The sequence below is a fragment of the Hylobates moloch genome, unplaced genomic scaffold, assembly GCF_009828535.3.
Source record: "Hylobates moloch isolate HMO894 unplaced genomic scaffold, HMol_V3 SCAFFOLD_8, whole genome shotgun sequence".
NCBI classification, from domain to species: Eukaryota; Metazoa; Chordata; class Mammalia; order Primates; family Hylobatidae; genus Hylobates; species Hylobates moloch.
The window spans coordinates 62816880-62831491 of NW_026652283.1; the positions used below are offsets into that span (position 1 = coordinate 62816880).

Below are 14612 nucleotides of genomic sequence, written 5' to 3' on the forward strand. Positions count from 1 at the left end.
AGAATGAGGGATAAAATACTACCTATTGAGTACAATGTACATTGTTTGGGTAATGGATACACAGAATGTCCAGCCTTCCACCATTATGCAATATATCCATGTAACACAACTGTACTTGTATCCCTAAATCTATTAAATAAAAAAAGTATATCTGCTTTATAACTGACAGAGATATATATTATAACAGAGCCCTTCATTTCAGTGGATAATCATGTAATTTTCAGAATCTTCAAATAGTTATTCTTCAGTCAGCCAAAATATTCAATTGATAAATGCCATTCTATGTGATCATTAAAAAAACTAAAAAATAAAATGATTTTAACAACCAGCTGAAAAATAATGCTACAAAGGATTGAACAACTGCTATATGCTAGACACTCTCTTGGGTGCTTTGTTTCAGTTACTACTCACACCCATTTTGTGAAGCTATTCTTATTATCCTCATTTTACAGATGGTAAAACTAAAGTTCATAGAGATTAAGTAGCTTGGTAAAGGTCACATGGCTAGAGGGTGTCCATTCTGAGGTTTAAATGCAAGATTATCTATTTTTTACTTGAGTTATCAGAAAATAAAATTTTTCTGTTGTGTATATTTAAGGTATATAACATAACATTTTGATATACATATACCTAGTGAAGTGAATACAACACTCAAGCAAGTTGACATATCTATCATCTCAGAGTTACCCTTTTTGTATGTAACACACACAAATGTGTTGTACTTTAAGTGTTCTTTTAGCTAAAAACACCTACTCTTTTAGCTAAAAACACCTAAGGATCTACTCTCTTAGCAAATGTATGGTATGTAAGTATGTAATACAATATTATTAAGTACAGTTTTCATGCTATACATTTGCTCTCTAGATTTATCTTACATAACTGCAACTTTGCACCCTTTGATCTATGTACCCTTTGATTTACATCTTCCCATTTCTTGTGCCCTTGCTCCTGGTAATCACCATTATACTTTACATTTCTATCTATTTGACTTTTTAAAAAAGATTTCACATGTAAGTGAGATTATGCAGTATGTTTCTGTCTTTGGTTTATTTCACTTATTATAATGTCCTCTAGGTTCATTTATGTTGTCTCTTGTTTTCCCCTTTTTTCAGGATGGATCATCTATGTTGTCTCAAAGGAGGATATCCTTTGCTTATCAAACCAATATTTTATATTTTTTCTTTGCTTTAGTAAAAATAGTGACCACAAAAATCACATGATCATTTTCATAATACAATCAACTGGCAGTAAAACTCAAGATACTCTTATTGGCAGGTGGAGCATGGGCTGAGCAATTTAAGAATAATGCTTTTAAAAAAACTTGTTTTGTGGGATGTCCTTTATTAGTGTGCTTTTCTATCTGTTTGATTTTTTATTCCAATGTATTTCCTTTTAAGATTAGGTAGATAAATGAATGAAAATTTCTCATGCTAACAAGTATTAATTCCCCCTAATGTCAAATTTCTTTTTTTTTCTTTAGTGCTTTTACTAAATTACTGAGATTTAGCTGGCCACCCAACTAACAACTAGATTTTTAAGACTTCTTTACAGCTAAGCGGGAGGATATGTCTATGATATGGGCTAATGATAATTTAGCAGAAGTTATGTTTGCTCTTCAAAGGAGTGTGTGTGACCTCTTGATATTTTTGTTTCTTTCCAACCACCTGGAATGTAGAAGTGGTTGCAGGAGCTGGAGCAAACATTTTGGAGCTGATGTGGGAAACTACGTGATGAGAATGCTAGAGCAGCAAAAGAGCTGGCCCTAGTTTACATATGCTTGGACTATTGCATGAGAGAGAAATAAATTATTATGTTGTTTAAACCATAGTTATATTTGGATTGTTCTTACAACTGCAGATACTTATTTCATAAATACAATGTTACCACCAAATGAACAAAATAGGTGGAAAAATTATGCAAAAAGACCTACAAATTAAATGGCTCTACGGAAACTGTGTTTTTGAAAGTCACAAATGAACTTTCAAACAGAATTTGATGCTTTGGAAATTATGTCAAATTAACCAAAATGCCAAGGCCTAGGTAGGTACATGTGATCTCAACTGTGTGGAAGAATGCATTTGGTGGTGGTGGGGAGTGTGGTGAACAGGAAGTACAGGCTTCATCCACAGTGAAGCTGATGGTCAGCTACATCCGGGTTGCTACCATGCAGAAATTCAGGTTCAGTATAGCTTCATCTTCCTTTTTTTTTTCTTCATGAATAACTAGAATCCCAGAAACTTATATGAGATCTCTCACTTTTTAAATATTGATAATTATGACATACTACTAGGTGTTAATATCATGATCCCCTTCTTGACCATTTAAATAACTATATTTCCAAGCATCTCTTGAACTAATGGTGTCACTATGACAGTTCTGGTCATTGTGACTGTAAGATAAGTCACAGGTTGGGGACTTTGAAGACAGCCTTGTAAAACTAGGCTGACCCAGCTGGAAAGCACATCTTTTGTCTTTTACTTTTTTGTTTGTTTCTCGCTGTAACACTTTTAAAATGCTGAAGGTAATCAGAAAACACAAAGATAAAAGCCACATGCTATGGTGAGATGGCAGTGTACAATGATGCAATAAATATCTATGAACACACATCATTTCTCCCATGTGTGAGTGTTTCTGAGGATATATTCTCTTGAGGGGAGATTACTGAGTCAAAAGAGTATGCATTTCTCATTTTTATAGATTTTACCATTGTTCTTCTTAGAGAAAGTAATGATTTCTGGTCTCACCAGTAATGTAAGTGATTGCTCACTTCCTGCAACCTGGCCAAAATTGGGTAGTACAAAACTTTGCATCTTTGTCAACTCAATGGATAGAAACTTTGTTTGCATCACTTTTGGAAAAATTTGTGAACATTTTAATGCTTAAGAGCCAAATGATTTTTTTGGTGTGTTCTTCATCCATTTTTCTATTGTGACTTTTTCTTATGGGTTAGTAAAGATTCTTTAGACAGTGAGAATTCATGATAAATGTAAATATTTCATCCAAATTTGGCTTTTTACTTTGTTTATAGTAGTTTTACCTTGCAATACCGTTTCATTTTTACATAGTTATCAATCTTTTCTTTATGGCTTCTTTTGACTCTTCCTTAGCAAGATCTTCCCCAACTCAGCCAATTTTTCCAAATTATTTAATTTAATTTTATTTATTATTATACTTTCCTTTTTAACATTTGAACTTGTGACCATCTGGATTTTATTTCGTGTAAGAAATGAAATGGGAGTAAAATTATTCTAAAAATTCCAGATGGCTCAGCAGGTGTTTGTTCCTCAGAAGGAACAAACTCCAGACGCGCCACCTTAAGAGCTGTAACACTCACCGCGAGGGTCCGTGGCTTCATTCTTGAGTGAGACCAAGAACCCACTAATTCCGCACACAGTGGGACTCACAACTGCCTAACACTCTAAGCTTCCTGGGCAGGGGAAGGGTGGCACCCATTTCTAAAGCCCCAGGCTGTGCTTTTCCCCTGCTGGAGCCAGGGAGGCTGGATGGCTTGGTCCCAAGACTTGTCCCTCTGCAGCCCAACACATTGGCTGTGGCAGTCTGTGGCAGAGTGCCTCTACAGGCCTGACTCTTACCCATCCTTCCACATTGGGTGGGGCTTCCCTGCAGGAACTCCAATAACTCCAGCCAGGGGCTCAGGGACAGAACCTGGATTCCACAGGACCTGAGCCCCTAAGGAGAGGGAGGCCACAGTCTCTGCAGACCAGCAGATTTAGCCTTTCTTCCTGGTAGTTCTGAGGAATCCAGGCAGCCCAGACAAGTGGGTTTCCCCCCTGGTGTGGCACACCCCCTCTACCAAGGGACAAAGTACTTTGTTAAATGGGTATTCTCCTTGGTACCTAACTGTGTGAGACCCTCCAACAGGGGTTGTCAGAAACCCTATACAAGAGCGATCCTACTGGCATCAGGTTGGTGCCCTTTGAGCTCAGAGATCCCAGAGGAAGGAGCAGGCACCCATCTTTGCTGTTCTCCAGCCTCCTTGAGTGACATCTCCAGGCATGGGAGTGAATCAGATGAGTAGGGCCTGAAGTGAATCCCCAGCAAACTGCAGCAAGCCTACAGAAGAGGGACCTTACCATTGCAAGACAAACAAGCAGAAAGAAACAACAAAAACAACAACAAAAAAACCCCCACAAAAACCCCATCCAAGGGTCAGAGCCTCAAAGACCGACTCTAGACAAACTCACGAAGATAAGAAAGAATCAATGAAAAAATGCTGAAAACCCAAAAGGCCAGAGTGCCTCTTCTCCAAATAATTGCAATGTCTTTCCATCAAGGACACAGAACAGGACAGAGGATCAGATGGATGAATTGACAGTAGTAGCCTTCAGAAGATGGGTAATAAAAAACTATGCTTCACTAAAGGAGCATGTTCTAACCCAATGCAAAGAAGCTAAGAACTTTGATAAAAGGTTATAGGAGCTGCTAACTGAATAACCAGTTTAGAGAGAAACATAAATGATCTGATGGAGCTGAAAACCCCAGCACAAGAAGTTCATAAAACATATACAGCTATCAACAGCCGAACTGAACAAGTAGAAGAAAGGTTATCAGAGTTTGAAGACCACCTTGCTGAAATAAGGCATGCAGACAAGAGTAGAGATAAAAGAATGAAAAGGAATGAAGAAAGCCTCCAAAAAATATGGAGCTTCATAAAAAGACCAAACCTATGATTGCTTAGAGTACCAGAAGGAGATGAGGAGAATGGAAACAAGCTGGAAAACACACTTCAGGATATTATCCGGGAGGACTTTCCTAGCAAGACAGGCCAACATGCAAATTCAAGAAATACAGAGACCACCACTAAGATACTCCATGAGAAGATCAACCCCAAGACACATAATCATCCAATTATCCAAGCTTGAAATGAAGGAAAAATTGTTAAGGGCAGCCAGAGAGAGAAAGGCCAGGTCACCTACAAAGAGAAGCCCATAAGACTAAAAGTACATCTCTCAACAGAAACTCTACAAGCCAGAAGAGATTGGGGGACAAATTCGACATTGTTGAAGAAAAGAATTTTCAACCCAGAATTTCATATCCAGCCAAATTAAGCTTCATAAGCAAAGGAGAAATAAAATCATTTCAAGACAAATGTTGAGGGATTTCATTATCACCAGGCCTGCCTTGCAAGAGCTCCTGAGAGAAGCACTAAATATGGAAAAAAAGCACCCAGTACTAGCCACTGGAAAACACACCAAAATGTAATGATCAATGACACTATGAAGAAACTGCATCAACTAGTGTGCAAAATAACCAGCTAGCATCATGATGACAGGATCAAATTCACACATAAAAATATTAACCTTAAATGTAAATGGGCTAAATGCCCCAGTTAAAAGACACAGACTGGCAAATTGGATAGAGTCAAGACCCATTGCTGTGCTGTATTCAGGAGACCCATCTAATGTGCAAAGACACACATAGGCTCAAAATAAAGGGATGGAGGAAAATTTACCAAGCAAACAGAAAGCAAAAAAACTGCAGGGGTTGCAATCCTAGTATCTGACAAAACAGACTTTAAAACCAACAAAGATCAAAAAAGAAGAAAAAGGGCATTACATTATGGAAAAGGGAACAATTCAACAAGAAGAGCTAACTATTCTAAATATACATGCACTCAATACAGGCACACCCAGATTCATGAAACAAGTTTGTAAGAAATACAAAGAGACTTAGACTTCTACACAATAATAGTGGGATATTTTAACACCTCACTGTCAGTATTAGACAGAACTAGACAGAAAATTAATAAAGATATTCAGGACTTGAACTCAGCTCTGGATCATATGGGCCCAATAGACATATGCAGAACTCTCCAACCCAAATCAACAGAGCATACATTCTTCTCAGTGCCACATGGCACTGATTCTAAAATAGACCACATAATTGGAAATAAAACACTCCTCAGCAAATGCAAAAGAACTGAAATCATAACAAACAGTCTTTCAGAACACAGTGCAATCAAATTAGAACTCAGGATTAAGAAACTCACTCAAAAACACACAATTGCATGGAAATTGAACAACCTGCTCCTGAATGACTCCTGGGTAAACAATGAAATTAAGGCAGAAATCAAGAAGTTCTTTGAAACTAATGAGAACATGGGACAATGTACCAGAATCTCTGGGACACAGCTAAAGCAGTGTTAAGAGGGAAATTTATAGCACTAAATGCCCACATCAGAAAGCTTGGAAGATCTCAAATTGACCTTCTAGTATCACAGTTAAAAGAGCTAGAGCATCAAGAACAAACTAATTCAAAAGCTAGCATAAGACAATAAGTAACTAAGATCAGAAAAGAATTGAACTAGATAGAGACACGAAAAGCCCTCCAAAAAAACAATAAATCCAGGAGCTGATTTTTCAAAAAGACTAACAAAATAGACTACTAGCTAAACTAATATAGAAAAAAAGAAGAATTAAATAGATACCATAAAAACTGATAAGGAAATATCACCACTGACCCCACAGAAATACAAACTACCATCAAAGAATACTATAAACACCTCTACGCAAATAAACTAGAAAATCTAGAAGAAATGGGTAAATTCCTGGACAGATACACACTCCCAAGTCTAAACAAGAAAGAAGTTGAATCCCTCAATAGACCAATAACAAGTTCTGAAATTGAGGCAGTAATTAATAGCCTACCAACCAAAAAAAGCCCAGGATCAGATGGACTCACAGTTGAATTTTACCAGAAACACAAAGAGGAATTGGTACCATTCCTTCTGAAAGTATTCCAAACAATTGAAAAGGAGGGACTCCTCCCTAACTCATTTTATGAAGCCAGCATCATTCTGATACCAAAACCAGGAAGAGACACAATAAAAAAGGAAAACTCCAGGCCAATATTTCTGATGAACATTGATGTAAAAATCCTCAATAAAATACTGACAAATAGAACCTAGCAGCAAATCAAAAAAACTTACCCACCATGATCAGGTCAGTGTCACCCCTGCGATGCAAGGCTGATTCAACATATGCAAATAAATAAACATAATCCATCACATTAAACAGAACCAAAGACAAAATCCACATGATTATCTCTATAGATGCAGAAAAGACCTTTGATAAAATTCAACATCCCTTCATGTTAAAAACTCTTAACAATCCCAGCACTTTAGAGGGCTGAGTCAGGTGGATCATGAGGTCAAGAGTTTGAGACCAGCCTGACTGACATGGTGAAACCTCATCTCTACTAAAAATACAAAAATTAGCTGGGCGTGGTGGCACGTGCCTGTAACCCTAGCTACTCAGGAGGCTGAGGCAGGAGAATCGCTGGAACTTGGGAGGCGGAGGTTGCAGTGAGACGAGATTGTGCCACTGCACTCCAGCCTGGGCAACAAGAGCAAGACTCCGAAAAAAAAAAAAAAAAAACCCTCTTAATAAACTAGATATTGAAGGAAGATATCTCAAAATAATAAAGCTATTTAAGACAAACCCACAGCCAATATCATAGCAATGTCATATTGAATGGGCAAAAGCTGGAAACATTCCCTTTGAAAACTGGTACAAGACAAGAATGGCTTCTCACACTACTCATATTCAACATAGTATTGAAAGGTCTGGCTAGGGCAATCAGGCAAGAGAAAAAAATAAAGAGTATTCAAATAGGAAGAGAGGAAGTCAGATTGTCTCTGCAGACTGCATGATTCTATATTTAGAAAACTCAATCACCTCAGCCCAAAAACTCCTTAAACTGATAAGCACCTTCAGCGAAGTCTCAGGATACAAAATCAATGTGCAAAAATTATGAGCGTTCATTTACACCAATGATAGACACACAGAAAGCCAAATAATGAGTGAACTCCCATTCATAATCGCTACGAAGAAAATAAAATCTAGGAGTACAGCTAACAAGAAATGTGAAGGACCTCTTCAAGGAGAACTACAAACCACTGCTCAAAGAAGTCAGAGAGGACACAAACAAATGGAAAGACATTCCATCCTCATGGATAGGAAGAATCAATATTGTGAAAATGGCCATACTGCCCAAGTTAATTTATAGATTCAGTACTATTCCCATCAAACTACCATTGACATTCTTCACAGAATTAGAAAAAACTATTTTGGATTTCACATGTAATGAAAGAAGACCCCGTATAGCCAAGACAATCCTAAGCAGAAAGAACAAAGCTGGAGGCATTGTGGTACCTGGCTTCAAACTATACTATCAGGCTACCGTAACCAAAACAACATGGTACTGGTACCAAAGCAGATACATAGATAACATAGATAAATGGAACAGAACAGAGACCTCAGAAATAACACCACACATCTACAATCATCTGATTTTCGACAAACCTGCTAAAAACAAGCAATGGGGAAAGGATCTCCTATTCAGTAAATGGTGCTGCGAAAACTGGCTAGCCATATGCAGGAAACTGAAACTAGACACTTTCCTTACACCTTATACAAAAATTAACAAGGCTTAAAAACTTAATGTAAAACCCAAAACCCTAAAAACCCTAGAAGAAAACCTAGGCAATACCATTCAGGACATAGGCATGGGCAAAGATTTCATGACAAAAACACCAAAAGCAATTGCAACAAAAGCCGAAATTGACAAATAGGATCTAATTAAATTAAACAGCTTCTGCACAGCAAAAGAAACTATGACTGAAAAGGCAACCTACAGAATGGGAGAAAAATTTTGCAATCTACCCATCTGACAAAGGTCTAATATCCAGAATCTACAAGTAACTTAACAAAAAACCACCTCAAAAAGTGGGCAAGGGATATGAATAGACACTTCTGAAAAGAAGACATTTACATGGCCAACAAACATATGAAAAAAGCTCAACATCACTGATCATTAGAGAGATGCAAATCAAAACTACAATGAGATACCATCTCATACCAGTCAGAATGGCAATTATTAAAAAGTCAAGAAACAATAGATGGTGGCAAGGCTGTGGAGAAATAGGAACGCTTTTACACTGTTGGGAATGTAAATTAGTTCAACCATTGTGGAATACAGTATGACAATTCCTCAAGGATCTAGGACCAGAAATACCATTTGACCCAGCAATCCCATTACTATGTATATACCCAAAGGAATACAAATCACTTTACTTTAAAGACAAGTGCACATGTATGTTTATTGCAGCACTATTTAAAATGGCAAAGACATGGAACCAACCCACATGCCCATCAATGATAAACTGGATAAAGAAAATGTGGTATATACACACCATGGAATATTATGCAGCCATAAAAAGGAATGAAATCATGTTCTTTGCAGGGACATGGATGAAGCCGGAAGCTATCATTCTCAGCAAACTAACACAGGAACAGAAAACCAAACACCACATGTTCTCACTCGTAAGTGGGAGTTGAACAACGAGAACACGTGGACAAAGGGAGGGGAACAACGTACACCAGAGCCTGTTGGGAGGTGGGGGTTCAGGGGAGGGAACTTAGAGGGCCAGTCAATAGGGGCAGAGAACCACCATGGCACATGTATAGCTATGTAACAAACCTGCACGTTCTGCACATGTATTCCTTTTTTTTTTTGGAAGAAAGAATAAAAAGAATTTTTCATTGATGGTTTTTGTTTGATTTTGCTAACATTTCTCAACCCTGTACTCCTTGTCCCTTACTGAGTTCTCAACAAATATTTTGTCTTTTGCTGGTTGTAATTTAATTTTCATTTTTGGTGATATATGTTTTTTCTTACTTTTTCCCCCTTGTACTTTGAAAGCTTATTTTTCATATGCTCCCATTATCCCATCCTAGATTCCCTGTATGCTTGTGTCTATACTTTAGATCTTCATTTTAAAATGTTTTGTATTCATGGAAATATATATCATAACTTTCATCTGCTCTATAGACATATTTTCTGAGGTTTGTTTTTCTTTATTCTTTTGTCTCTTTTTTCCCTTGAAGTACCTCTGTAGAAAGATAATGCTGTTTCTTTTTAAAAATTACTTATTTACCAATCTTGCAATAGTTATATACAGAGGTTTATTTGTGGGAACTTCCAAGGTAGAATTCAGGATAGCAGGGATTATTTCTGGTTTGAAATAAAGTTACTATTGGCTGAGCATGGTGGCTCATGCCTGTAATTTCAGCACTTTGGGAGGCTGAGGCCAGCAGATCACTTTAGGTCAGGAGTTCAAGACCAGCCTGGCAAACATAGTGAAACTCCGTCTCTACTAAAAATACAAAAATTAGCCAGGCGTGGTGGCGCATGCCTATAATCCCAGCTACTCTAGAGGCTGAAGCAGGAGAGTTGCTTGAACCTGGGAGGTGGAGGTTGCAGTGAGCCAAGATTGTGCCACTGCACTCCGGCCTAGGCGACAGAGCAAGATTCTGGTAGTCCCAGCTACTCGGAGAGGCTGAGGCAGGAGGATGGCGTGAGCCTGGGAGGCGGAGCTTGCGGTGAGCCGAGATCGCGCCACTGCACTCCAGCCTGGGTGACAGAGCAAGACTCCGTCTCAAAAAAAAAAAAAAGAAAATGACAGAAAGTTATAACACAGGGTTTTTCTTTGTGTGTGTGGGTGTGTGTGTGCACGCACACACGTGCCTGTGTCTGTGTGTATTCTGCCCCTCCTCTCTGATTAACACAGATCAAGGGCTTTAGTGCTGATCATAATTCATTTTGTCATCTAACCTGACCGAGAGCGTCCTCTCTATATGTATGACGTGACCATGTATTTCCTCATTCTTTGCTGCTCCTGTTACTCCATGATGCTGATTGGGGTCAAGGGAAGATCCTACTGCCAAGTTGGAGACTCACTACTAAGATGGGAATTCCAAAATAAAGAATAATTAATTTTTATTTTCACAGTGAGAGCTAGTATAGAAAAACTGTTTGGTCAGGTTTGTCTGATATAAAAAACTTGTCTAGTCTTAGAGTCTTCCTGGGTTGCCCCTGCCTGTTTCCACTTTTTAAAAACTTTAGTGGATTTGGTAGTTCTTCCTCATCTATTGTAGTTTGTGGTTACAGATGTCCAAGTTTGGTTGAAGATGATGTTTTTATATATTTTTAAATTATTCTTTTTCTTTGGGTAGTAATTTTTAAGTGCTGAAGGGGAATAATGAACAATGGTATGTCACCATCTTAAGTTTTGAAATCCATTTTGCTGAACACACTTTGCATAATAATCATACAGCTATATTCTCTGTGTATCATAAAATAGAACTCTGTTCTCATCACATGTATCAACCTCTGTTCATCACCATCACAGGTGCTGTCCCTCACAAGCAGAGACATTAAAAAAAATGTAAGAAAGACTTTTAGCTTCTTCTCCATTCTATACCATTTAAGACAAATTAGGAATTGAGAACTGAATTATATTTACCTATCAAAATAACCGATGCCCTCTTAAGATATGTTCTGGAGCTCCACAGGAATCCTAAGGTATCAGATATCAAATCTCTAATGTAGTTTCTATGAGAAATAATCTGAGAATAAAAAGGGAAAAAAGCACCTCTCTCAATTGTTGAAATAGAACATTTGCTCCCTCCAGAAAGGCTTCAACATACCAAATCAGGACCAAATTAGAAGTTGGGGATGTTTTTGCATGAACTATACTCTTGTTCCCAAAGTCAACTCTCTTTTTCCATTCTTTGGTTAGCATTCATCCATCCCCACTTGTCCATCATTGCTGTTCATGCTGGGTTTCAGAGGACTAGCTCAAGAGGCAGTGGCAAATTAATTCTAGTTTTCTTTTTCACGATCTGGGATATTCTTCCTACCTTAATACCCATCCATAGCTCAAAATGGGTGGGCTGGAGGAAGAAGATAAGATGGATGATCGGTGTTGAGAAATAGGAAGTGGAAAATTCTAATTCTCTCGGTTCAAGCTCCAGCTATAATCACTTATTTAAAATATTTTCTTCCATTTTTTTCCTCCAAAATTCACTCTTATCCCCATTACAGTTTTTATCACTTTGGATATCCTGTAAGTTTTGTCTACAACTCTTATAGTAGTAAAAATGGAAGGGCCACTTACAAGATTGTTACAGATACTGAGCACCACCATCTCAAAACTGTAATTTTCATCTTTGAGCAAACGTGATGTTGACCACTTTAATTGTGAGGTACAGATTTTTAATGTATTTTTACATGCCTGTGAGACAGAAAAAGGCCAGTGAAGATCTATTCATCTGTTGTTAGATAAAACATTATAATTCTTGGTAAATTTATGAAAAAGAAGATCAAATGACTTACTTCAGCTACTCTTTTATCGTCATCCTCCAAAAATAGGATTAGGGGCACCAAGCCTTCTAGAACCACATCATTCAGCATCCATGTGTACTCTCTCATATCCCTAACTAACTGACCAAAGTGTTGAATTGCCATACTTCGAATGCCTCCATTAATCTGTAAAAGAAAAAGGCCTTCTTTGAGGATAATATTAGGGCTTTTTTCTTCAATCAGTAATCTACACACACACACACACACACACACACACACACGCACATCATATAAATATACTATATATGTATATATGTATATATACATACACTATATGAAATTTTATTTATTTTTAGAAAAAATTCACCTTGGGTTAAAGTAGTTAGGGCATCTTTTAATTTTAAAATAATATTTGCTTACCTATTATTCACAATAGCCAAGATATGGAATTAACCTAAGTGTCCATCAGTGGAATAATTGAAATACTTTTCAGCCTTAAAAAAGAATAAAATCCTGTCATGTATGACATGGATGAATTTGGAGGACATCATGCTATTTGAAATCAGGGACAGAAAGACAAATATTGCATGATCTCACTTATATGTGGAATATTAAAAGGTTGAACTCACAGAAGAGGAGAGTGGGCCTAGGTTGCCAGCAGCTGAAGGGTGGTGGGAGGCACTGGGGAAGATGTTGGTTAAAGGATACAAAGTTTCTTTTAGACTAGGTGAATAAATTCTAGAGATCTAATGTAAGTCTAGTTACATTAGAGTATAGTTAATAATGTAATGTATACTTAAAAATTGCAAAGAGACTAGATCCCAAATGTTCTCACCACACACACAAAAAAAGATATGTTAGGTAATGGCTATGTTAATTTTTTTTGATTTAATCATTTCACAAGGTATACATATATCAAAACATATTGTATTCTGTAAATCTATACAATTTTAATTTATTAATTAAGCCTTAATAAAGCTGAACAATATATATAAACTAGTAAAAAAATGTACTTACCAAAATTCAGATTGCATTAAAAAAACTGTGAAAAATGAGTTTCTTAAATTCAGGAAGATGATTAGTATTTAATAACATCCTAAAAGTATAAACTGAAATAGTATGTATAACTTGGAGATAATTTTTGTAAGGATACTTATAATAATGTAACCATGCTGTGTTCAAAGGCTGGAGGACTTTGCTGAGTTGCCACTAAATAACAATGAAGCTCTCTGCATGCTGGCATACAACCAGGTTTTCAAAGGCTACTTATGCCAAATAGGAAGGTAATTGGATAAAAATGATTCTATAAAGGAAAAATTGCAAGTCAGAAGAGGTTAATTTTTAAATTTTTATTTATTTATATTTTATTAGAGACAGGGTCTCACTCTGTTGCCCAGGCTGGAGTGCAGGGGCAGGATCATAGCTCACTGCAGCTTTTAACTCCTGGGCTCCAGCAACCTTCCTGCTGGTCTGAAATTCTTGGGCTCAAGCAATCCTCCCATGTCAGTCTTGGAAAGTGTTGGAATTACAGGCGTGAGCCACTGCACTTGGCCCGAATTTTAAAAATATAATATCACCTTCTGGTTTTAAGGAAATGTTTATAATCTCATATTGATTTTTTTTATATGAGCATTCTGACTACTTTATCCCACATATGACCTTGGCCAAACATTGCCTTCTCTTTGCCTTAGTTTCTTTACATGAAAATTGGATAATAGTAATACAGTTGCTTAGAAATTTATGTAAAATAGCTCAAGTAAATCCTTTAGAAAAGCCCCTAGTATATATTAAGTGTTCAATAAATTAAGCCACTTTTTTTTTTTTAACTTTAAGTTCTGGGATACAAGTGCAGAAAGTTTAGGTTTGTTACAAAGGTCTACGTGTGCCATGCTCGTTTGCTGCACCTATCACCCCATCATCTAGGTTTTAAGCCCCACATGCATTAACTATTTCTCCTAATGTTCTCCCTCCCCTTGCCACCCACCTTCCTAAGTGGCCCTGGTGTGTGTTGTTCCCCTCCTTGTGTCCATGTGTTTTCATTGTTCAACTCCCACTTATGAGTGAGAACATGTGGTATTTCATTTTCTGTTCCTGTGTTAGTTTGCTGAGAATGATGGCTTCCAGCTTCATCCATGTCCCTGCAAAGCACATAATCTTCATTCCTTTTTATGGCTGCATAGTAGTCCATGGTGTATATATACCACATTTTCTTTTTTTTTCTTTTTTTAATTTTATTTTATTATTATACTTTAGGTTTTAGGGTACATGTGCACAATGTGCAGGTTTGTTACATATGTATCCATGTGCCATGTTGATTTCCTGCACCCATTAACTCGTCATTTAGCATTAGGTATATCTCCTAATGTTGTCCCTCCCCCCTCCCCCAACCCCACAACAGTCCCCGGAGTGTGATGTTCCCCTTCCTGTGTCCATGAGTTCTCATTGTT

The 14612-nt window shown here is 37.3% G+C and overlaps 1 protein-coding gene across 3 annotated transcripts in view; it reads right to left on the reverse strand.

Annotated features, from left to right (window-relative positions):
• Positions 1-14612, reverse strand: part of MROH9 (maestro heat like repeat family member 9) — a 132704-nt gene that overhangs the window by 23734 nt on the left and 94358 nt on the right. For all 3 annotated transcript variants that reach the window (XM_058442825.1, XM_032159098.2, XM_058442826.1), the window contains 3 exons: positions 12199-12351; positions 11981-12097; positions 11327-11429 (listed from right to left, as the gene is read on the reverse strand). In XM_058442825.1, coding sequence (XP_058298808.1) covers positions 11327-11429; positions 11981-12097; positions 12199-12351 — 373 coding nt within the window. The remainder of the gene's footprint in view (positions 1-11326; positions 11430-11980; positions 12098-12198; positions 12352-14612) is intronic.